This window comes from Pelobates fuscus, chromosome 6, assembly GCF_036172605.1.
Source record: "Pelobates fuscus isolate aPelFus1 chromosome 6, aPelFus1.pri, whole genome shotgun sequence".
Taxonomy (NCBI): Eukaryota; Metazoa; Chordata; class Amphibia; order Anura; family Pelobatidae; genus Pelobates; species Pelobates fuscus.
The window spans coordinates 57,885,791-57,912,226 of record NC_086322.1 but is presented as its reverse complement, the minus strand read 5'-3'; the positions used below and the strand labels follow the sequence as shown (position 1 = coordinate 57,912,226).

Genomic DNA, 26,436 nt, shown 5'->3' with positions numbered 1-26,436 from the left:
ATCTCAAAAACCAGATTGGAAATACTAAAACAGCAACAAACAAATCCCCAAAAACTACCCTCCCTTGTTGCTTTAAAAATACTGGCATATGCCATGCTGGTACTTAGACAATATTTATATATGAACTTTACCCACCCCTCCCCCCCACCCTTCTGACAGCAATATTCTTGCCCTATAGTTGTTAGTTTATGTTGCTTCGCATAATGTCTATTATTGTGCTTTATGGTATTTGATACTTCCTCGTGTCTCAGATTTTCTGTAATCTAAGCCTAGCAGGGGAGGGCTGGCAGCCTTAGGCCTGGGGGGCAAAACCAGTCAAGTGGCCCATTGCGCCACCAAATCAGTTCACCATCCATGCCCACCTTTTTCTGGTTTTATAACGGATATTGATGTTATGCTAATCAGTAGCTCTTTGCCATACCCGCTCCTTCACGGCTCTGACTTTCAATGTTGTCAGAGCACAGGCTGAGAATCTCTGAGCCTGTGCTCTGACTCACTAACTGAGCGCCGGAACCACGAGGGAGAGGATATGATCTGACTGCACCTACTGCTGGTGCGCACCAGTGGACCACCAGCGAATCGTTTAAATTAAATATGCTGGTGTACCCAACTTGTGAGCTGTGTTGGCCGCCGGGCGCCTCTGTTGTCATGGCACCCTGCGTGACCGCACAGCTTGCCCACCCAAACGGCTGGCCCTGCTGACACACACTGATGTTACTACTTAGACATCCCTCAATATTAATACAGAGATGAGAGTAAACACCAATAAACTGTGGAAACAGAGCTGATCCCCCCCAAATTTATAAAGGTTTGCTTAGAGGATTTATTCAAGATTAAATCATGCCTCCTCCTCTCTCCCCCATGCGCTGCTCTGTAGGCTGGGAGGAAGTGAAGAGTAATCACAGTCTCCCAGCACAACGCCATCTGTGGCTGCATGGGGAACAGCTGTTTAATGTAATGCTTGCAGGACGGCCAGCTGCCGCAGAACCTCTTTGTTTCCGTCTCTGCAAAGGGCTCTAGGCACTGCTTGTTGTGAGTGTGAGCCACTGTAAATTAGGGGCAGAGGGCACTTGCACTGCGGTCAAGATGGGTCTGGGCAGGAGGAGAGTGCAGTGCACTCCCCTCCTGTGGGTCACCAGTAGACTGGTGCACCTGCCCAGGATCCAAAATATCCCTAGCCAAAATATAAATTTGCCGCCCCCCCCCCATGTGACATCACAATGCCCCACCCATATCACCTGCCATATGAACTAACGCCAGTGCTGCACACAGTGTGTGTTTACATTAAAAAGCCTGCAGGGATCAGCTATAGACACCAGAACCACTTCATTAAGCTATAGTGTCCCTTTAATGTGAGGTAAATTATAGATTAGTGTCACTAATAATGTACTAGATTGCCTACTTACAATTAGATGAGGATGATGATGGGCTGCAGTTTGGCTCCACTGGTCTGGTGTAGAACAGGACCTCTGGAGGCTGTTTGCAACTGTGGTCACAAAATTCAACGTTCTGGGAGAATTGGAAGCAGCTCCATTTTTTGGGGGCCTCTTACACAGCTCAAGGTCTGGGCCCCAGTGCCTGATGGTGAGTATGCCCAAAAGGCCCACTCATAAGTCCACTTATATGTTCCACCCACCCATGAGCTCGCTCACAGGGAGTGGAGTGTGTAGGGGATGTGTTATCTCATATGTGTGCTTATGGTATGTAGTGTATAGGGATACCAGTTTGTGCAGGTGATGCAGTGTGTTTGTGTGTAGTGGAAGCAGTGTGTATTTGTGTATAAGGGATGTATTATGTGTTTCTGGTTGTGTGTGAGGGATGCATTGTGTGAATCTGTGTTTGTATGCATAAGGGATGCAAGGTGTGTGTCTGTATGTGTGTGCATTGAGTGTAAGAGATGCATTGTGTTTCTGTGTGTATGTAAGAAAAACAGTGTGTGTGTTTGCATGTGTGTGTAAGGGTTTGCATTGTATGTTTCTGTGTATGTGTGCAAATTATGCATTGTCTTTGTGTGTAAGGGTTGCATTGTGTGTGTGTGTGTGTGTGTGTGTGTGTGTGTGTGTGTGTGTAATGGATGCATTGTGTGTTTCTCTGTGTGTAAGGGAAGCATGTTCTGTTTCTGTGTATGTATAGGGATGCATTGTGTGTTTCTGTGTATGTATAGGGATGCATTGTGTGTTTCTGTGTATGTATAGGGATGCATTGTGTGTTTCTGTGTATGTATAGGGGTGCATTGTGTGTGTGTGTGTGTGTGTGTGCGCGCGTAGTGTTAAAGAGCTCCCTGTCTTGCCCCCTGTCCTATAGAGCTGTCCCTTCTGTCCCTTAGAGCTTTCCCCTGCCCCTTAGTGGTCTCTCCTCTCCCCCACCCTCCCCTAGCAGTCTCTTCTCACACTCACCCACCCTCCCTGTGCTCTTCTCATCCCCCCTCCACCCTCCCTGTGTTCTTCTTACCCCCTCCTCCCTGTGTTCTTCTTACTCCCCCTTCTTCTTATTACTCCCCCGTCTTCTTCTTAACCCTCCTACTTCTTCTTAACCCTCCTACTTCTTCTTACCCCCTCTTCTTCTTCTTACCCCCTCTTCTTCTTCTTACCCCCTCTTATTCTTCTTACCCCCTCCTTCTTCTTCTTACCCCCTCCTTCTTCTTCTTACCCCCTCCTTCTTCTTCTTACTCCCCCCTCTTCTTCTTACTCCCTCTTCTTCTTCTTACTCCCCCTTCTTCTTCTTACCCCCTCTTTTTCTTATCTCCCCTCCTTCTTACTTCCCCCTTCTTCTTATTACTCCCCCCTTCTTCTTCTTAACCCTCCTACTTCTTCTTACCCCCTCTTCTTCTTCTTACCCCTCTTCTTCTTCTTACCCCCTCCTTCTTCTTCTTACCCCCTCCTTCTTCTTCTTACCCCCTCCTTCTTCTTCTTACCCCCTCCTTCTTCTTCTTACCCCCTCCTTCTTCTTCTTACCACCTCCTTCTTCTTCTTACCACCTCCTTCTTCTTCTTACTCCCCCCTCTTCTTCTGACTCCCCCCTCTTCTTCTGACTCCCCCCTCTTCTTCTGACTCCCCCCTCTTCTTCTGATTCCCACCTCTTCTTCTTACTCCCCCTTCTTCTTACTCCTCCTTCTTCTTACTCCCCCCTTCTTCTTACTCCCCCTTCTTCTTCTTACTCCCCCTTCTTCTTCTTACCCCCCTCTTTTTCTTATCTCCCCTCCTTCTTCAATTTCCCCCTTCTTCTTACTCCCCCCCTCTTATTATCCCCCTCCCCTCTTCTTACTCCCTCTCCTTACTCCCCCTCCCCTCTTACTCCCCCCTCTTCTTACTCCCCCCTCCCCTCTTCTTCCTCCCCCTCCCCTCTTCTTCCTCCCCCTCCCCTCTTCTTCCTCCCCCCTCCCCTCTTCTTACTCCCCCCCTCTTCCTCTCCCCCTCCCCTCTTCTTACTCCCCCCCTCTTCCTCTCCCCCTCCCCTCTTCTTACTCTCCTCCCTCCCTCCCCTCTTCTTACTCTCCCCCCTCCCCTCTTCTTACTCTCCCCCTCCCCTCTTCTTACTCTCCCCCCTCTTCTTACTCTCCCCCCTCTTCTTACTCTCCCCCCTCTTCTTACTCCCCCCTCTTCTTACTCTCCCCCCTCCCCTCTTCTTACTCTCCCCCCTCTTCTTACTGTCCCCCCCTCTTCTTACTCTCCCCCTCCCCTCTTTTTACTCTCCCCCCTCCCCTCTTTTTACTCTCCCCCTCCCCTCTTCTTACTCTCCCCCTCTTCTTACTGTCCCCCACTCTTCTTACTCTCCCCCCTCCCCTCTTCTTACTCTCCCCTCCCCTCTTCTTACTCTCCCCTCCCCTCTTTTTACTCTCCCCCTCCCCTATTTTTACTCTCCCCCCCTCCCCTCTTCTTACTCTCCCCCCTCCCCTCTTCTTACTCTCCCCCTCCCCTCTTCTTACTCTCCCCATCCCCTCTTTTTACTCTCCCCCCTCCCCTCTTCTTACTCTCCCCCTCCCCTCTTTTTACTCTCCCCCTCCCCTCTTCTTACTCTCCCCCTCCCCTCTTCTTACTCTCCCCCATCCCTCTTTTTACTCTCCCCCCTCCCCTCTTTTTACTCTCCCCCTCCCCTCTTTTTACTCTCCCCCTCCCCTCTTTTTACTCTCCCCCTCCCCTCTTTTTACTCTCCCCCCCCTCTTCTTACTCTCTCCCCCCTCTTCTTACTCTCTCCCCCCCCTCTTCTTACTCTCTCCCCCCCCCTCTTCTTACTCTCCCCTCTCCCCTCTTCTTACTCTCCCCCCCTCTTCTTACTCTCCCCCCTTCTTACTCTCCCCCCTCCCCTCCCCTCTTTTTACTCTCCCTCCCTTCTTTTTACTCTCCCCCCCCCTCTTCTTACTCTTACCCCCTCCCCTGTAGGTGGCCGAGCTGCACTCCGGTCCGCGGTCCCGGCCGGAGTGATGGGAAGGTGCTCAGTGTGCACCTTCCTGTCAGTCCGGCCGGGTACAGGAAACAGAAACTCCGCGCGGAACAGGAGTTTCTGTGTGCACCTTCCCATCACTCCGGCCGGGACCGCGGACCGGAGTGCAGCTCGGCCACCTACAGGGGAGGGGAGGGAGGAAAAAGCAGCTGCAGCCGTCTGAGCACTCTTTACAGAGCGCTCGGCGGCTGCAGCATTTAAAGGGCCGGCCCACCGCGGCCGGTCCTAAAATAATTTCGGGCGGCCTGGGGGGCAATTGCCTCCCTGCCCCCCGGCCCAGCCCGCCCCTGAAGCCTAGGTTCTCTATTTAATTGCTGTTTTCTTGCAGGAGTAATATTCTGCTTCTCATGGAGGTGAAGTGGTCTGGATGACTATAGTGTTCCTTTAAATGCTGTGTGTTAGGTTCAGAACATAATCCTGGTAACATTTTATAGACACATTTTTCTCATCAATATATTGTAAAGTCAACTTTGTTCATTTAGGAAATAGGTTTGACACACACCAGAGGGACGTGCCATAAGGCTATATAGGAAATAGGGTAGGAATACATAATAGTTCAACCATGTCCTCAATCTGCGATAACCAAACTCCCCAGATGAAATAAATCAAAAAGGACCGGGCACAGGTATTCAGGACAAAAGGACAGGACAAAGGTTCAGGGCAGGTTTATTGGATAGGATTGAGCAATCCTGTGTGAGCCTTTATCAAACTAACACGAAAGTGAATAATAACAGTATTTATTGTGCCAGCAATGAACATACTTAAAAAATACTTACAATTAGCAGTGCAGTATGCAGGCACAATCAAGAACATACACAAACAATATGACGTGAAAAATCCACTCATTCACATAATGGCCGACTTCGTTATACAAATAAATCAAACATTTCAATAAAACAGATATGAAAACCCCCCAAAAATAAAAATATATAATCCAGTCATTTATATAATAACTCATATTTACTAAAAAGTGCACAGAGGAGTGGATTATTAAGATAAAATGACTACTGCTAATATAATATTTTAAAAAATAAAAGTATTAAAAACAAATATATAGATAGTATAAATATTTAAATAAGATAAAAGAGGGAGGGTGTGGCATGCTGAGGAACAATGTATTCTCATTCATTGAAATCATGAAGTCTAAGACACTTAGTGTCATCCAGGGTGTGCTCCAACATACAGTATATATCTAAAAGAATAATAATTAAAACAGGTCAAATTAAAAAGGTCACATCATAGTTGTCATTAACCCCTTAAGGACCAAGCTTCTGGAATAAAAGGGAATCATGACATGTCACACATGTCATGTGTCCTTAAGGGGTTAAAGGACCACTATAGTGCCAGGAAAACATACTCGTTTTCCTGGCACTATAGGGTCTCTAGGTCCACCCCACCCTCATGGCCCCCTCCCTCCAGGCTCTAGGGGGTGGAAGGGGTTAAATCTTACCTGTTTTCCCCCGCCGGGCTCCTTCAGCGCGGGGAACTCTCCTCCTCCTTTTTGCCGTCATCGGCTGAATGCGCATGCGCGGCAAGAGCCGCGCGCGCATTCAGCCAGTCCATAGGAAAGCATTCTCAATGCTTTCCTATGGACGCTGGCGTCTTCAATGAGACAGCCACTAGAGGCTGGATTAACCCATAGGTAAACATAGCAGTTTCTCTGAAACTGCTATGTTTACAGCAGAAAGGGTTAATCCTAGATGGACCTGGCACCCAGACCACTTCATTTTAACCCCTTAAGGACCAAACTTCTGGAATAAAAGGGAATCATGACATGTCACACATGTCATGTGTCCTTAAGGGGTTAAGAACTTTGTATGTAACACTGTATGAAATCCACATAACCACAATGCTTCTCTTTCCTTTAATTTGAGTTCCCTATAATCTCCCTTATGTAGCACACTTATGGATTCTATAATTTGATTCTGTCAATTGTGAAATATTATACTTACTCATACAAAGTGTTCTGGGATGGGAAGATCGAGCAACTGTGTCTGTATAGTTGATCTGTTATGTAATTGTTTGTGCGTTTTTTCCGAACATACGCTAATCCACAGGCACTTCAATATGTAAACAAGAAAAGTAGAACCACAAGTAACACAAGCCTTAACTTTGTATTTCTACCCAGAATGTGGATGGTAAAAATAATTTCCCTTTAATCCTGGCATTGCACAAATGCTAGAGGACTGGCGCACATAATGAAAAACAAACTTTTTATTGGACTGTTTGGAGGTCCTGATACCAGGATAAAGCAGAGAACTACACTCAAGAAAAAGGTTTTGTTCCAATAAGTTAATGCCTCTAACATGAAATCTTTCCAACATTTAACTTAATTGTGATGGTAACTGTAAAAGTTCAGAGATGAGTCTCTTAACTCTGAGCATCTGGCTTTTTGGGAATGCTTTAATCATAAAAGTTGGATGGAAAATATCAAAGTGGTTTTCAGGGGTGTACCTAGAGCATTTGGCACCCGGGGCGGATCCTAAATTTGTCACCCCCAACTTTAAAATGTAAGAAAAAAAAACGCAAACTGTTTTTAATGTATTTAGCACTGAGCAGTGCTTGTGTGTTTGAATGTAAGCATGTTTTTGTGCGTTTGTATGTAGTGTTGGCATTCGAATGCAGGTGTGCATCTGTGTGTAGTGTTTTTTTAATACAGTGGTGTGTTTATATATAATACTTTGATGTGTTTGTAGTCTTGAGGTTTGAATACAGGGGTGTGTATGTGTGTAGTGTTGGTAAGATGTATGCACATACACACACACACACACAGACATACACATACACTCACTGATACACTGACAGACAGATATACAGATACACACTAACACACATGAAGATACACAGACACACACAGATACATACTCACACATGCATATGCACAGACACATAGGTACACAAATGCAGATACATAGACACACAGTCACACACAGATACTGACACACGTGCAGATACACAGACACACACTGACACAAATACACAGATACAAACACATGTGCAGATACAAATAGACACACAGGTACACACATGCAAATACACAGACACACAGTCGCACATAGATACACAGATACAAACACACATACAGATACAAACACTGACACTCAAACAAATACAGACTTACAGATACACAGATGCAAACATTCACAGATACACATGCAGATAGACAGGTACACAGTGTGTGTGTTTTTATAGTGGATGCACTGTGTGTAGTGGATGCTGTGTCTGTGTGTAGTGCATGTAATCTGCATGCTTGTGTAGTGCATGTAATGTGCGTGTATGTGTAGTGTGCGTGTTTGTGTAGTGCATGTAGTGTGCGTGTTTGTGTAGTGTGCGTGTTTGTGTAGTGTGTGTGTTTGTGTAGTGCATGTAGTGTGCGTTTTTGTGTAGCCGATGCAGTGTGTATGTATAGTGGATGTAGTGCGTGTTTGTGTAGTCTATGTAGTGTGAATGTTTGTGAAGTGCATGTAGTGTGCGTGTTTGTGTAGTGTGCGTGTTTGTGTAGTCCATGTAGTGTGCGTTTTAGTGTAGCCTAGGCAGTGTGTTTGTATAGTGGATGCAGTGTGTGTTTGTGTAGTGCATATAGTGTGTGTGTGGTGGATACAGTGTGTGTTTGTCTAGTGGATGTAGTGTTTGTTGTGTGGGATAAATACTGGGAAAAGCTGATTTTTAATTAGTTGGGCTTATTCCAACCTCTCTCCACAGGCAAGAGGCAGGGAGGGGGGAATAAGCCCAACTAATTAAAACAAAACTGCACCCCCCCCCCCCCCCAGTACTTAGCCCACACAATAAACACACACAGTACATGAGCTAGACAAACAGATACTGCATACAAAACACACTACATGCACTACACTCACACTGCATCCACACACACACACATCACACCATTTCCCCCCTCCCTGCCTCCTAGCTGTGGCCATGACATGTGCACAGTCGTTATTCGGCATGTGCTAACAGGGCCGCCACCAGAAATTTTGGGGCCCCTAACTGAGCTCCAAAACCGCCCACAGAGACCGCCTCCAAATCCCGCCCACAGGAATACACACACAGACACAAACACATTCACTGATACAAAAGGACACAGATACACACACACACACTGATACATACTAACAGACACACATACTTATACGCATATAGGCATACATACTGACACACACATACTGAGACATACACACATATACAGACACACAGGCGTACATAGTGACAGACACATACTAACATACATACAGACGCACATGCATAAGGACATACAGACAGATATTCATACTGACATACACACATTCATACTGACATGCAGACATACATACACTGACATTCATACACACATAATGACATGCATACAGATAGACATACATGCATACATACATGCATACAGACATTCATACAGACACTGACATCCATACTGTGACCGAAAGCAAGGAATTGTGCTGGAGGGAATCTATATACCTCCCCAGATTTTGCAAGGATCCTACTTTGTGTAATTAGCCCCAGGGGAATGTGTTATGTTATAATGAATGTTGCACTTTAATTATGTGTATATTTGGGCCCTGGGGTGGAGTACTTGGAGAGTAGGGTGGGCCAGTGCTCCACTCCACATTTTGGAAGTTGCTTGTAACCTACAGGTGAGAAGTCCAGTTCCAGAGTTTGAATCCTAATTTAACTCACCTGAAAAGGATTGTCAATTACCAGTGCTATTAAGTACTCCCCTGCCAAGGAAGGAGGGAGATTGTGTTTGGTTTCTGTGAATGCTAACAGAGAGCTGAAAACCTGAAACAGTAAGGTTGTTTATGTTGGGAAATGGACAAGCCATCCAACCCAGTTAGCTGATTATTTTGTTTAGTTAGTGCTCAGAAGAGCAAGGCTTTTGTTTTGTATATTTTTGTTACCTTTATACCTTACTGTGCATTTATTTTGGAGCCACAATAAAAGAGCAAGTCCTTTTACCTCATCCAGCGTGTGAAGTGTCTCTAAAGCCTGAAAAGACTGTGTGTAACACCCCAATCCCAGGACAAGGTACCAAGGGAAAGGAGTACTTTTGTCACAATACATACACACATTCATAATAACATACAGACATACATTCATACAAACAGACATACACACATTCATAATGACATACAGACATACATTCATACATACATTCATACAAACAGACATACACACATTCATAATGACATGTAGACATACATACACTGACATTCATACACACATAATGACATGCATACAGGTAGACATACAGACATGCATACAGACATACATACAGACATACATAGTTACATACATACATTCATACTGGCATACATACATTCATACAGACACTGACATCCATACATACACACATTCATAATGACATGCAGACACACATACACTGACATTCATACACACATAATGACATGCAGACATACACACACACACAGACATACATACACACACAGACATACATACACACATACACAGACAGACATACACACAGACCGACAGACATACACACAGACCGACAGACATACACACAGACCGACAGACATACACACACAGAGACAGACATACACACAGACAGACAGACAGACATACACACAGACATACATACATACACACAGACAGACATACATACAGACAAACAGGCACACACACAGACATACATACACACACAGACATACATACAGACAAACAGGCACACACACAGACATACATACACACACAGACATACATACACACACAGACAGACATACACACACAGACAGACATACACACAGACAGACATACACACAGACAGACATACACACAGACAGACATACACACAGACAGACATACACACAGACAGACAGACAGACAGACAGACAGACACACAGACAGACACACAGACAGACAGACACACAGACAGACAGACACACAGACAGACAGACATACACACAGACAGACATACACACAGACAGACATACACACAGACATACACACAGCTCATTTTCCAGCTACCCTCCTGTTTCTTACCTTGTCTTTGCAGGAGGGTGGCTGGCTGGGGCTGATGGGACTGGCAGTCGGCTGGCTCTCCCTCTTCATGTCCGGCGCGAGCGCTCCTCCCGTGCAGAGTGAGCTGGGAGGAAGTGACCACTTCCTCACAGCACCACTTGCGCTGCGGCGGCATTTTTTTTTTAAAGGGGCCTGGTCGCGCTATACCACGGCCGCAGCGCTGACCTAGCCCCTGAAGATATGGGGCCCATCGGGTGGCCCTAAGTGCATGGGCCACCCGATGGGCCCCATCAGCGTGCGGGCGCCGGTGCAACTGCAGTTCCGCCGGGCCCGTGACAACCATTCTATGTTTCTACGTTTCTATGTTCAGTGGGTACTCTCAAGATTTTGGGACTGAGAGAAAATAAAATCAGATATTTGTAAGTTAAAAAAAACATTATATCCATCATCCGATAATACAGAGGTTGACAAAAACAGAGAACATTCCTCACTGCTTTGAGGTATTCAAAATGGTTATTTTAAAAACCAAACAAAACAAAGAAAATAAACAAGCAACAATTGCCAAGGCTCATCTAAAAAGCTATAGCCGCAGCTAACTACTGTATTCTAACTATTCTCCAGCCATGAAGGTTGAATTTTTGAAAGGTGATGCTAATTTAATTCATTATTGAAATTAGAGTACTGGATATCCCAATATTTGGGGTATCGTTGGAAATAGTGTTGTTGTCCAAATTCACAATTCTTTGAGATTGGAATATTTATTCATATCTTGGCAAGTAAATTTATGTTTATGTTTTGTATTTCTACAGATGCACCTCCTGTACTGCAGTTGGAAAAGAGAATCGGTAAGAAGCCATATGTATATGAATCAGAAGATTTTAGAAATGTGAAGGCCCGATTAACCTCAAATTTTGGTAAGTAGATTGTCCGTATTTTGCAATCTGAATGTCAGTACCGCAGCAAATGGTTTTGCAGCATTTTGTGCGGGACCATATAGACCTTAATTAACCCCTTAAGGACACATGACGGAACTATTACGCCATGATTCCTTTTTATTTTCAGCAGTTGTATCCTTAAGGGGTTAATAACCTTATAAATGTTCCACTATAGCCTTCCAAGCTGACAACTCCAGCACATCTATGGCAGCCATGTAGATGAGATATAATTAAACACATGTGGGTATCTTCAGTGGATACACTCAAGGTTTTAGGACTAAGAGGAAATAAAATCAGATATGGGGAAGTTGGTTACTTTATATCCATCATCAGATAATAAAAATGTTGACAAAAACAGAACATTCCGCACTGCTTTTAAGATTTCCAAATTACTATTCTCACAAAAAAAAAAAAACAATTGCCAAGGGCCACCTAAAAAAGTATAGTCACTGATACCTACTGTAATGTAACTATTCTCCAGACACGAAGAATACATTTTTGAGGCTATCCTAATCTAAGTCTTTTTGAAATTAAGCTTCTGAATGATTACCGTATTTGGGATGTTATTAGAAGTGGTGGTATTATTCTCCTGATCCACTAGGGTTAGCAAATTATATTTATTCATATTTCAGCAAGTAAATCTATGCTTTCTGTTTTATAAATGTACAGATGAACCCCCTCCACTGTTGTTGGGAAATGGAATCAGTAAAAAGTCAGACATCTATAAATCAAAAGATTTTAGAAATGCAAAGGCCCATAAAGTCTCGAGTATTGGTAAATAGATTGTCTGGATTTTACAGTCAGAATGACCCCGTACTGCAGCAAATGGTTATGCAGGGTTTCATTTTCTTTAGTCAGGTAGCAGCCGCCTAATTACATGGACACTTGCGTTTCTTGCGGGTGGGTATTGTCGTCGTCTGTGGCGCCATTTGTAGGTCCGCTTCGTCGTTCAAGGTGAGCCTCTCAGGTTAGAGCAGGAGGGCAGTGCCACGGGTGAGCACCCATCTGGGGTCTGTGTACTTGCCTGCTGTTCTCTCCACTCTAGCTTCCTCCAGAAGGCTGCGAATTCATGGATGTCAAGCCGATGAGCTGAGTCACTCTGCCTGGTGGCGGTCTCCACCATTTTGAGGTCAGTGAGCTTCGCTTGGTGACGTTGCCAGTCAGCTCGGTGGGGCTCTCCTGGGACCGAGAAAACACCCATCGGTCCATGGGGGGGAAACGAGGGACCATGTTCAAGATAGTAGCCATTGTGGGCAACAGTGGAGCGGCCGCCTCCACCAATGTCGTCCACGTGTGTAGACCGTGAGTGTTGCATCGGTGATTCCTGCAGGGTAGACTGCTTGTTTGGAGACAATATGTGCCCCTTGATATCACCTCACGGTTGGTGGCCCTTTTGTGGCTTTTAAGGGATGCTTGTAGCTTGTAGCCAGCAATGTATGCCTGGAAGAGCAGGAGCAGTACTTTCCTGCGTCCGCTCAGCTCAGCGGTCAGGCCCTGCCCCCCCGGTATTGGGATATTTATTCACATAAATCTGTTTTGTATGTGGGCAGATTAAACCCATACACATAGGCTGTGAAATAGAATCAGTAAGAAGTTAGATATATATGAAACAGAAGATTTTAGATACGTGAATAACTCTGTAAATGTTCCACTATAGCCTTCCAAGCGTTGGACAATTCCCACAAATCTATGGCAGCCATGTAGGGAATATGTAATTAGCCAAGTTTGGGTATCTTCAGTACACCCACTCTGAGGGATTTGGGACTGAAAGGAAATACAATCAAATACGGGGAAGATGTGAAGATTATATCCCCCTTCAAGTAATTTAAAGGTTAATGAAAACAGAACATTCTGCATTGTTTTGAGGGATTCAAAATGGTTAATCTCCCAAAAATAAATTGCAATGGCCCATCTAAAAAGGTATAGCCATTAATACTTAGTGTAAGTAAATCAATTTTTTCTATATTGTAAATCCACAGGTGAAACTCCTGCACATAGTTTGGGAAAGAGAAGAATTAAGAAACCAGATATGTATGAATCAGAAGATTTTAGAATTGCCTATTCAACTTCAGATCTAGGTATGTAGTATTTCTTTCTTTTTTTTTTTATTCTTTTTTTTTTGTTGTGCATGGTATACCAATAGGCTTGTTCAGCCACAATAGCAGTCACAAGCAGTAATGTAATGAACAGTTGAAACATAACATGGCATATGAGTATACAGCACATTTTTAGTTTTGTAAGAGAAAATATAAACAGTGGGTGAGCGTTGCTTGAGATTTACAGATCGTTTGACCATGCCACAATGGCAGAGTTAGGAGATGTATACACAGCATTTGTACATTAGTGGCATGGAGATATCTGTACATTTAAAAAAAAAGTTAAGTTGTAGTTTGTATGCTAAGTTACACTTTTATGAGCTTTAGTCTTGTGTGTCAGGTAAGGTTATAAGTACAGGCTTAAATACAGATTGACTTGCTGACATGTTAGAAAATAATATAGTAACAAGCTTAACTAAATTAAGTGTAAAAGTAAAGTAATATAACACCAGGCAAAGCAGGGTAGACTATGTCATCGTCAGCATTAGGCATAAAAAACAAACTAGCATTTCTTATAACGGTGATTATAACATGAATGACATTGCAGTATGTTTAATTATAAAATGCAGCCGCAGTAACCACTTTTGAGACTGTCGGTAGGTTCCGTGGTGTGTGCCTTAGGTGCCAGTCATCGTGGGATGTTGGGGTCGCCTCCGGCTCTGTTTGCATAGGAGATGTTGAAAGGCAGTTTATTCCCATTCTTGGGGATAGTCCCTATGAGAAGGTCCTCTGAGTCCCAAAGTCTTGCCAGAGGGCACCGTGGTTGCGGATTGCCGGGTCTCCCGGTCGTCTGGTGGGTGCAAACGCTGTGCCACTTAAGCCGCTGTGTTCAGGTGCGGGCTGCATTGTATTAGGGTCAATGCTTGGGTATGCCTTCTCTGGGTACACCCCCTTGGTTAGTCTCTGGTCCCAGTGATAGGGAGCGCTGGTTAGGTGTATTGTGGTGGAGCAGTCTGCTTCCGTGCGCCATAGGGGGTTCATCATGTTTAGGCCGGTGGAGTTGTTAAGCTGCCGTCGGCCATTTTAAGGAGGCCTCGTGGGAGCTGTTTACCTTCGACGTTTGTAGTTGGGTGTTGATGACATCTTGCCTGGTGTGGGCCGGGATAACCCCCGCCGGCCCAGAGGGGGGGGAACAAGACCGGGAGGACGCCAGCTATAACACAGTAACCAGATTGGAATGCGAGGCAGCGGCCGTCCGCCCCGCTCTCCTCCTGGGTAGGCCTCTGGTCTCAAGCCCCAAAATGTCTCTCCAGGACCTAGAGTCACCCGGTAACAGGTGCTCCAGCTACACCGGGACAATCCAGGACTCCGTTCCCCGAACCTCCAGAGCTCTCATGCAGCATAAGGTGGGTATTTTCCCCAAAATTAGCCTGATTCAGCAGGAGCTCCAGGGACCTGCAGCCTGTCGGCATGGCCGCTCGGCCCCGCCCCCCGGTATGTAGTATTTCTTTAAACAAGACAGTTGTAATACAATGCACAATTCTAACTCATATAACAGGGGCTAAATATTTGTGAACTCTCGTCAATACTGGAAAATCTTGTTTTCACAGATGGATACAGTCTAATTATCAGTGGAGAGTTAAATGCTATTATCAAATTGGAATATTCTCTCTGATTCTTGAAACAGGACAGTCACGGTTACAGGCACCAATAAAAAAAAAAAAAGTCCTGCACTCAAACTCCCACTACTGGGTCCTACACCAACTATTCACCTTACTTTCCTGAGTTTCAGGCAGAGATATTGTAACGGACACCTTCCGTTGATGGACGCTTCCTAGCTTGCGCCGAGGACCACAAGCACCGCACGGGACACCACAACCACCGCATACTCCAAAACCGCCGTAGCTTAACTGGAGACGCGCCGTCTTCCTTCCACCCTGAATGAACCTCCAGCATTCAGGACCGTGTGGGAAAGACCTCTCCTCCAGGAGAGCGTAACAGGAACAAGAGTTAAGTGATTAAAGCTCAAGGGAGTATGCAGCACATAGCAATCCCCAGTGTGATATAGCTGTTCCCTCCAATAACGAGACAAGGCTACGTATTGAGGGTCAAGAAGAAGTCTCGTTTAATTACACACACTCTGCTTTTATGCAATTCTCCCCTGCAAGGGAGCCGCCCACATCCAATTAAACATTACCCAATCACACAATGGTTACCTCCCACAGATTCCCTCCCCTTAGCCTGAGAGGTAACCCGATTATACCATACAGTTTAAACATACATTTTTATACATTTTTATAACTTTAAAACTATACATCCAATATTAATAATCAGCATACTTTACTTACAAACATATCCAAAATTCAGCTAATTCCATCCAGGGGTTAAAGAGTTAGCTGGAAGTCCTTTATGACCGACCGCAAGCACATTTCCCTGCCCAAAACAGTTCCACAGATTCAGGCTGTGCGGTCGGTCTATTTCTGCCCTGTAAAGTTACAAAGTCCCATCCGAGTTCGATTCGTCGAACTCACTTCGACTTTTGTCAAAGCGTTGAAGTGAAACCGGGACTTCGAACGGGACTTAGTCTCCAGTCGCAGTGTTGAAGGGTAGGGGAAGGTACAGCTCACCGCGTTCGACTGGATTAAAATGGCCGCCGCCACATGTTCGACTGTAATGGCGCCCACTTCGATGGCTTCGGCACTTCGACGGCTTCGGCACTTCGACTGCATTCGGAACACTGCTTCCAAGTATTTAAAGGGCCAGGAACAGCATACAAACATCCCTTGGGCCCAAATACAAGTCTCAAAGGGCAATACCTTCCAGGGCCATAGTCGCAGGGCAGGAGGCTAGCAATAAGTCTTCTCCAATGCCCAGTGGCAAATGGCAGTTTGTCACAGATCTCTCAAATGAGACAGAGATGGATATTATTCTAAACCCCTACATGCTTATTAACCCTTAATAGGGAACACATGGGCTGGGTTGCAGCATTGTAAAGTGTAACGTGTGATTCCAATAAACAAAAATAAGTCCTGTGCTCAAACTCCCACTACTCCTTGGCAGCAGCAACGACCATAGCACACATCAGCCCCAATACAGGCAGTAAATTCCAAAGAAAAAAGGTTACCTGTGCTCTTCCCAAACCCCTATGCATATTTAACCCCTTAAGGACACATGACATGTGTGACATGTCATGATTTCATTTTATTCCAGAAGTTTGGTCCTTAAGGGGTTAAACAAATATGTTTAGTTACTCCTATGGCCATGAGAGATGTCCCACCTGCCAAGTCAAGGCAAACCTCTTGGGCCATGAGAGGGGATGCCCACCTGAAAACCCCTTAGATACAGGCACCACTGATTAATTCTGATGAAGTTGTTATAGTGCCTGGAGTGATCCTTTAAAAAATGTTTACTTTGACATTGAGCAAAAAATGTAATATTGAATAACCCGTAAGAAGTCCTGCAAGCGTGAGTTGGCTGTACGGGTGCGAGCAACGGGCAGGAGAAGGTCACGGGCAGAGCAGAGACCAAGAAGAGGCATACCCATGAATCTGATCATGAATAGGTTACTATCACATTTGGGATGTCTGTAAAAATGGGGGAGTCCTACGAATTCACTAATGCTTGGTGTTGTAAATATTATTCATATACATCTGCATGTAAATCCATGTCTTCTATTTTGTAATTCTACAGATGAACCCATTGCTTGCAGGCTACGAAAGATAAATCGTAAGAAATCAGGTATGTATGAAGCAGAAGATTTTAGAAATGTGTCAAATGAAAGAAGAATGTAAGTCAGACATTAAAGGGCTTTTAAATTGTGATATTAAATACTCTGAATGTCACAGAGCGCTGGTAAAGTATCCCTTTTCCCTTTGGAAAAAAATACACAGCAAATTTTAGCCATGCTAGATCCACCGATCAAGTGATCAGTAAAAAAATGTTTGTATGCACAGCAGGACAAAAAATGGAAAAGCTCATTGTAATTCTGTCCATCTGGAGAGATACTTGACTCACTAACTTGAGAATGTGTTGTCAGACCCGAGCTCCCAAAGCCAAACCTGGAAAGCCCCCAGCTATGTAAAATAAAGCTGACTAAACTTTTCAGCAAATATACAGTTACATATAAAAGGGACAGTCCAAACCCCCAAAACATTTTAGCTTGCTAAAGTGCTTTAGGAGTGTGTCCTCATTTTTTCATTATTACAAAAAGTGCAGGTTTCAATAGAAATCGTTACTTTTATAAATAAAAAGCCTTATTACACCATTGTCTGCCAATCAAAAAACTGTTCCTGTTACTTCCTAGTTTGGTTAGCTCAATGAAACTAAACTCAAGAGGCAGTAATTGCTCAGTCCCCAACAAGCATAGCTGAGCACAACATTAGAAGTGCCATTAGAATGGCCCTAGAACCCTGAAACAGTGCTCACTGCTTGGTCTACCCTTAGTAGGCCGGGCTTACATGATTGACAGGCAGCCTGCATATTAGAATAAGTTTGATAATTGGGACTCTGATGTGATCCATATTTAAGTATGGTTTTACTAGCTACAAGCCATCAAAGATAATAAAGGTTTGCATGTTGGAAAAACATCATGGAAAAACATTGAACTCTACTATCTCTGGGATAGTGCAAACTAGACTAGATGGCAGGGCCGTCTTTAAGGAGGGGCAAAAGGGGCAGCTGCCCAGGGCCCAGTTACTCCTGGGGGGCCTAAGGCAGCTGCCCCATGGGCCCACTGCGGCACCTAAAGTTATCAGGGGCCATGGTCCTTTAATTCTGCTCTGGACCGGGGTTGGCTGAATACATAGAGCTAGCCTCCTCACACATTGCCGTGTGATTCATTTTCTTCTCCGTGGCATGCTGGGAGGAAGTGAGGTCAGATCACTTCCTCCCAGAAAGAACAGATCACTTCCTCCTCAGTGCCGCTGGGGAGGAGGCACACACCACACACCACACACCGGAGAATGCAAGCATTGTGGGGGAGAGGGAATGAGAAAGCTGATGGCAGACTCCCATCAGCCTGGGCCAGCAAGCACCCACTGGACCCCAGGGAAGCCATCCTTCTGTACCCAAAAGGTAAGGAGACAGGAAGGTGGCAAAATATTGTTTTTGTTTTGCTTTCTTATTTCACTTGTATTCATCAGATATTACAAACACTCATGTGTTGGTGTTTGTAATGTAACACACTGGGGATAACTACATGTTAAAAATCCTAGAAGGACCTGACAATTCCTTATTAAATATAAATTAAAAAAAATATTTATTTATAAATATTATTGCATAAAGTGTTATCAAAGGCTGTACACCATTTACAAATGTCACTTTTGCCAAATTTTCTACCAGGGTATGTAAGAACAGAGTTGAGACGTTATATTGGCCAAGGTTGCTGGGAGTTGCTGTCCAGGAGCTGCTAGAGGACAGAGATTAAAATATGTAAATGTACACATATGTGTGTGTGTGTGTATCTGGCTGTGTTTGTCTGTGTGTCAGTGTATCTGCATGTATGTGTACTTGCGTGTCAGTGTGTGTGTGTATGTATGTGTCGGTGTGTGTAAGTGTGCATATGAGTGTGTGGTAATGCATACATCCCAGCATTTTAATGCCAACAATGCACACAAATACACTCCTACATTTCATCGCTAACACTGTACACATATACACACCTGCATTTATACCTTTGTGTGTGTGTACATACCTGTGTCAGTGTGCGTGTGTGTGTGTTTGTGTATATCTCTGTGTGTGGATGTGCCAGTGTGTGTGTGTGTGTATCAAAGTGCTTGTATCTGTGTGTCAAAAGGTGTGTATCTCTGTGTGTGTATGCCAGCGTGTGTGCAAGAGTCAAGGTGTGAGCATGTGTCAGTGTGTTTATGTGTGTATCTGTGTGTTAATGTGTATGTGTATATGTGTTAATATGTATGTGCATAGATCCCAGAAATCACACAACATGCAAACAGACCCCTGCAAACACAAACATTACATACAATCATACCAGTTTGCTGAAACACCAATACTACACACAAATGTACATATGCATTTAAAAGACAACACTACATCCAAACAGCCCCTTACATACAAACACATCCCTGTATTAAAATGTTAAAATTATATACAAACACCAACTCTACACACAAAAGTACACCTGCATTTAAAAGCCAACATTACAGACAATCACACACCCCTGCATTCAAACGCAAACACTACACACAAGTACACCACTGAATTCCAATGGTAAGAGTACATACAAATACACCCCTAAATGCACACATACACTGTATAAAAAACATGCTTACATTCAATTGCACAAACACTGCTTACAAATACAACCCTGCAAGGATAGTAGATCCCCAGCTGGCATAGCATCACAGGAGTTGTATGAGAGATGGGGATCTATTTTTTCTTTGCTCTTGTGCTACGGGGGAGGCCTAAAATAATTTTTTGCACCAGGGCACTCTCTACATTAGTTTTACCGCTGGGTTGGGGTGGAGGGAGTGATTGCATGCCCAGGGGGCCCAAGCAAATGCTTGCCCAGGGTCCAATCAATATTAAAGACAGCCCTGCTAGATGGTTAGTAGTACCATGTTTAACAGTGGTAGAATTAAGATGGTGTGCACTAGAAACCAACCATGGAATTCAGCAAGGCCCTTTTTTAACTTAAACTCAACTCCTGATGTGTTCTCTACTTGACCCCATGTACTCTACTCCTTACCCAATATGACATACCGTAATTCCCTGTCCAATATGATAAAGAAACATTAACTTGGCTAAAGTTTTTATTTTTTATTTTCACATATGCAATCCCAAAATGATTCTTCATGCAGGCAATGCAAAAATGTGTATTTTTGGACCTTTGGGGCCTTCCTTCTTCTGATCTTGTTTTATCTTTGCATGTTCATTGTTAGCTTTATATTGACTATTCAAATCTGTGTTAGCATTGAAAGAACCACGAGATGGCCCTTCCTCCCATCTGGAGGGAAAAAAAACACCTTGGGGTCTTTTTCATTCATATTTTGATAGGCCACTGTGATTTATTTGAACTTAAAAAAAATAAAAATACATTTTATTTGTGTGGCCTTATCAGTACCATGTACCATCCTCAGCTACTGGAAAGGTGTAGTGGGTGCATTGTATTGGTTCATAGGTGGACGCTAATTTAATTTTTATGTAGTGAGTATATTTCTAATTTAACATCACATTTGTATATCTTCTATCAAATTCCTGCTTACCTCTCTTTTCTACTTCCCTACCTTATTCCTTCCTACTGGTTTTCCCTAATCCTTTACACTTCCACTTACATGTCAATAGAACATAGGGTTGGTAATTGCCACAACCACTTCAAGATCATATTCCAATGTACTAACATGTGACTGATGTTGACTAGCATTTTAGTAAAGCTTATGGTTTTTGCTTACTCAGTGGGATGTATCTTTATATTTCAATAATAAATCATATTTGCCATAAATTCTTTATTAAAAATGGAAAAATGTGACATAAACAAAAACTAACTAGAGGTCAAAGGTATCTGCAAGGAAGGTATCTGCAGCTGAGATTGGGGAAACAAGCCATGGGACAATTATAACCTGGGCATTCCCCGAAAGGTATGTGGGAGACAATGCAAACAAAAACATGTGTGGTGCAAAGTCAACAAAACTGTGGTAGTGTGTTTTACTAGCAAGACTGAAATACTGGTTAGGATTAAAGACAAGATGACTTAGCCTGAAAAGACTTCCAGCTATAACTGCAGCAAAAGATCGATCTATCCAGTATTGACTAGGGGGAGTAAAGGTTTGTATCTTATTAACTTTATGTCATAGTAAAAATATGACTTGTTTGGGAACCACTGTGCTAATCCATTCTAAAACTCACAATAACATTCATTTTAATTTCAGGTTGTATCTACTCTACGAAATGTGAATATTTCCTAGGGGGTGAATACTTATGTAAGTCAGTGTAAAAATTATGTTCTGGAGAATAACCCCAGTTAAGTGGAGCGCCCTGTTGTGTATGAATAAGGGGAATACAATCTTGTATATGACATAGAACCCCCCCCCCCCCTCCTTCCAGAAATATATATACAATAGTGCAATACTAAAAATAAAAATAAATGTGAATAACAATAGTATATAACCCAAAAATGGTGAGGTGTTACACTCACATATATGGGAGCATTTAAGACCAGTCTCTAAACTATGGGCCTTTGTGCCTTTTGGTAGCACACCATTGGTCTCCACAGACCTCACTACAAATGATGCTGAAGCAGAATAATAAAAAATATAATTGAACCCATTACAGTTGAAATGTGTTCTGGAGGAGTTTGAATTTATTTTTTAAAATGTATTTATTTTTTACAGTAAGTGTTTGACAAATGCTACACATTTTCTGCACATTGTGAGTCCTGAAACTGTGTTTTATGCACTAATGCAACTTTCTAAGGAGGTGAGTGCCATCACTAATTAGGCACAGTTCTGTTTTAACCAAGAGCAGGTTCTATTAAGGCTCTACATCAAGTGAGCAGGTGACAACTTTCTGCTGATATTCATTAAATTCCAGAAAATACTAAACTATCATTTTGTATTCTGCTTCTGCATCATTTTCATTAAGTTCATAAAGGCTCCCATATATGTGAGTGTAACATCTCACCATTTTTGTTGTATACACAATTATTATTTACTTGTTTTATTTATAGTATTGCACTATTGTATGTAGTTTTACATATGAGACTGTATTTCTCCTGTGCAGACACCTAACTGCCTTGGGTCATTCTCCATAACCTTTTTTTTTACTGTTTTGAATTTTGGTGTTGGGTTAGAGAATATCTACACACGTTTTGTAGCAGCTAGCTAATCTTTCACTTATCGAAGTGCCTGTTTCCTCTTTTGGTGTGTAACAACTTAAGTGTATTACTCATGTAAATCACTCTATATATGCTATATTGAAACTTACAAAAGTAAAGTCTCCTTAGAAAGCAAAATAAACAAAAACTTCCCTTCCATACACTTGTAATCTAATCATGGAGGCCATAAAGGACTTATTTTTATAATATTCCATGATATTAAGAACATTAATTCTGCAATATTTGCTTTCATTTTCTCAGCACAAGTGGAAAACCCCAGTGACATTGATGCTATCTCAGAACGTATACCAAGGCAGGCCAATAATGAAGAATTCTCTGTGAAATGTGGCACCACAATGGGAACATTCTTCAAAAATAAATGGAATGGAGGTTAGTATGGCATATGTATAGAGTCATTTATTCCAAATTTGTTTTACTTTTTTTCCCTTGTGTCCCAAAATGGCAATAAGCTTTCTAAAATAAAATTTGTAGATGTTCCCCTGGTAGCCAATGAGGAACATGGGAATGGCTATTGAGTGAAGTTCCTGGTTAACCCATAATTCCTACAAGTGAATAGATAGATTAAGCAGATTAAACAGTAGTACCTTAATGTGTGTATCCTTTCCAGCAAAGCTTCTTCAAGCTCCTTCAAGATCAACAGATGACTAATCTTCATACTTCCCCACCATAGAATTTCAGAGACAACCATAATCAGACAATTGCACTCTACTAATACATTAGATCTGCTGTCATTGAGGGGTGCGGGGGGAATACAATTTGACATATGCTGTCTACCTCCTGACTTTAAAAAAGAAATGAATATGGCCATACATATGACCATGATGGTGTTATAGCTAGTTGTGATGTTGTACATATTTAACAATTGCTTTTTGAAAGACACTTGGAAATAAATAGAAATCTGAAATGAGTAAGGTTAAAGCAAAGACATTCGTTTCACTGTGGAACAGCACATTGCTACTCCATTTTCTTTATTTTGTCATGGCTGTAACAAAAAAAGTGCAATATATCGTCTGAGTAGAATTAGGAAAACATTAGGCAATATTAGTCAGTGGCTGCAAGACTCAGTAAGACATTGATATATATATTGAAAAAAAGCTATGTTGTTTTTTTTTTTTAAACCATAACCCTAACTAATGCTAGAACTATCCCTAAGGTCAACTCCAACTCTACAATAAGCCTACACCAGCACAAACCCTAACATCAACCCAACACCAGTCCAAACTCAAAATCTACACTAACTCTAACCCTAACATAACTCTAACACTGGATAAAAACAGAGGGGTAGGTACAGTGCTTCAGTAATCCTTGACAAGGTATATGTGAAGAGAACCAGAGAAGAAATAATAGTGTAGTATTTAAAACGGTAGTGGTGATAAGTAAAATAAAAGATGTACACTCACACTTTCTTGGAGCTTCAATACAGCTCCAGTGTATGCGCCTGGGTGGAATAATCCCCGCCTTTGGATCAAGTGCAGAGGCAATTCTTCGAGGTGTGGTAGGGGGTATCCTCATAAAAAACAAACAAATAAAAATTGTATATGGTGAAGTATATAGAGCAATGAAGCTAGGGTAGGTAAAAACGATAAAATGTACACTCACGTGAAATGGAGCTGTAAAATCTGGCTCCTCTGAAGTGGTATGATCCCCACTCAAGGATACAGGTGTAAATTAAAATTCTTCCCTCCATGTATATGTGGAGATAGACAAACAGAACCACAATAGTGTACACCGTAAAAAAGGAGTGTAAGCAGAAATATATCATTTAAACCTACTCATATGCTAAAGAGCTAGTTCCGGTTTGCTCATTCCAAAGCGCTTGGGTGGTATGATCCCCACCAAGGATATAGCTCCAAACAATCCAACAGCAGCAAAGTTAGGTCCAATTAAAAAAGTACTTTAATGTCACAAAAATAATAAAAGAAATACAATATAAAATATAAAAAAGTTATAAACAACACGCATTTCTCCTTGGATAGGCTTTATCAAACACTTTTGAAGCTCCAGGAAAGCTCCAGGCAAGTGTGAGTGCATATCTTTTATTTTACTTATCACCACTACAGTTTTAAATACTACACTATTATTTCTTCTATGGTTCTCTTCACATATACCTTGTCAAGGATTACTGAAGCGCTGCTCCTACCCCTCTGTTTTTATCCAGTTTTCTGATAGGAAAAGAGAGACTCCATATTGTTGATCAAGCTGCTTTGGGACTATTATCACTTTGCTTCCGCGCTGAATTTATTTTTGTGTGATTGTATAACTCTAACACTACACCAATACTAATGCAAACCTTACACCAGCTGTAACCCTACACAAACCCTAATTCTAACCTTACACTATGACCCCAACTCTAACACAGAAATATTCCCTTGTGAGATATCATTGCTGATATCAGCATAGTGTTTTCCCCTGCTTACACTGCCGATCACACAAATTATTGGATGGTGGGAATGCATTTAGTGAAGAAATAGTTTCCAAAATTAAATTATATACTGTAAATTACAGGATCATCAACCGATGAGTGTATCGAGTCCAACGGAACATTCTATACGGTCATTGGATTTGAATCTCATGGAGGAAGGGAGTCCTGGAAATGCTGGAAAAGAAGCATTACATGTGAAGGTGTTAAACTAGAAGTCTTAGTACAGGTATGTAAATAAACAATATTTTTAGCAGTTCAATGAAAATGTTGTCAAAATTGTAAGAATAGATAAAATATTTTCGCAATAAATCTACATCGATCAAGAATGGTTACAATACACCAACAAAGCTAGTAAAGGCTTTATGTACAATAGTTCACACTAAGAAATTATAACAATAGCTTGTATATAATTTTCTGTAATAAACCCTATTCCTGTTATATCAGTAGTCGCCAGCAGTGGCCAAAAAAATAACATATAAATCATAAATTGGATCTTGGGTCTCATAGTGTCTAGAAGTCCCTTTGTGTGCCTGTTTATATATATATATATATATATATATATATATATATATATATATATATATAAATAATTAAGCATATATGTTGATTATGCTGCCTGTCTTATGTATGGTTGCTGCAGCTACTTTGTAGGGTTGTATTTGTGGGTTTGTCAGCTGTATTAAAATGTGTATGTGAGCGAGCAGTTTGTGGTGTTGTGGTATTTGTGGTAGCCTTGCAGCGCACACTGCCAAGGCAAACAGTTATACATATAAACTGCTAAACTCGTAAGGGCAGATACTTCTTGGGCTGTTCTCCATGTGCTTGGTTTATCATTCACAAGTGCTTGTAGTGACCTAAGATGATGAGTGAATTGGGGGCTGCTCTTAAGTACCCACTGCAGTCAAGCACTAGCAGATATCCGAAGAAATCTAATTGGGAATTTTGTCAGGCTAGCTCAGGGGAGGATACTGAGATCACCCCAGCCTATTTGGGTCTCACAGTCTTGCATATGACGGAAAGTAACCTCTAATACCATGTATGGCGTGCATGCCATAGGTTGTGAATCTTTTTCTGGATGATTGAGCACTCTCTACAGCAACCAGGGCAGTGCATACAGTAATATCCACTGCAGGAATTGAACCATGCAGAACACAGTGTAACTATTTATTTTTTTGTCTCTTGTGCAGAATGGGATCTTGCAGGCTTTATAGAAAAAAATTGAAGTAAGTGCATGTATATTTCACAATGTGAACTGAAGCATGATATTTATATTTAATTGGAAGAATATGAATAGATCAGCTCCATTAAAACAACCTGCTTAATATTACGTAAGTCCCATTCATGCTGCCAGAACAGCTCTGATGCATCGAGGCATGGACTCCACAAGACATCTGAACATATCCTGTGGTATCTGGCACCAAGACATTAGCATCAGATCTTTTAAGATCCAGCACATCCCACAGATGCTTAATTGGATTGAGATCTGGGGAATCTGTAGTCCATGACAATGCCTTCAACTCTTTGTTATGTTCCTCAAACAATTCCTAAACATTGTTCGCAGTGTAGCAGGGTGCATTATCCTAGTGAAAGAAGCCACTGCCATCAAGGAATACCATGGCCCCGAAAGAGTGTACATGGTTTGCAGCAATTTCTAGATAGGTGTTACATATCAAAGTAACATCCACATGAGTGCCAGGACCCATGTTTTCCCAGCAGAACATTGTCCAGAGCATAACCCTGCTGCTGCCAGCCTGTCTTCTTCCCATAGTGCATCCTGCTGCCATC

General features: G+C 42.5%; 2 protein-coding genes across 2 annotated transcripts in view; both read left to right on the top strand.

Annotated features, from left to right (window-relative positions):
- LOC134615223 (uncharacterized) overlaps window positions 1-17,172 on the top strand; it is a 43,376-nt gene extending 26,204 nt beyond the window's left edge. Inside the window, exons 7-10 of the mRNA XM_063459715.1 lie at window positions 11,220-11,324; window positions 12,015-12,119; window positions 13,325-13,423; window positions 17,072-17,172. Coding sequence (XP_063315785.1) covers window positions 11,220-11,324; window positions 12,015-12,119; window positions 13,325-13,423; window positions 17,072-17,172 — 410 coding nt within the window. The remainder of the gene's footprint in view (window positions 1-11,219; window positions 11,325-12,014; window positions 12,120-13,324; window positions 13,424-17,071) is intronic.
- Window positions 1-25,862, top strand: part of LOC134566054 (uncharacterized) — a 449,970-nt gene extending 424,108 nt beyond the window's left edge. Inside the window, exons 22-24 of the mRNA XM_063425766.1 lie at window positions 22,470-22,598; window positions 24,735-24,877; window positions 25,839-25,862. Coding sequence (XP_063281836.1) covers window positions 22,470-22,598; window positions 24,735-24,877; window positions 25,839-25,862 — 296 coding nt within the window. The remainder of the gene's footprint in view (window positions 1-22,469; window positions 22,599-24,734; window positions 24,878-25,838) is intronic.
- Window positions 25,863-26,436: the final 574 nt, after the last annotated feature.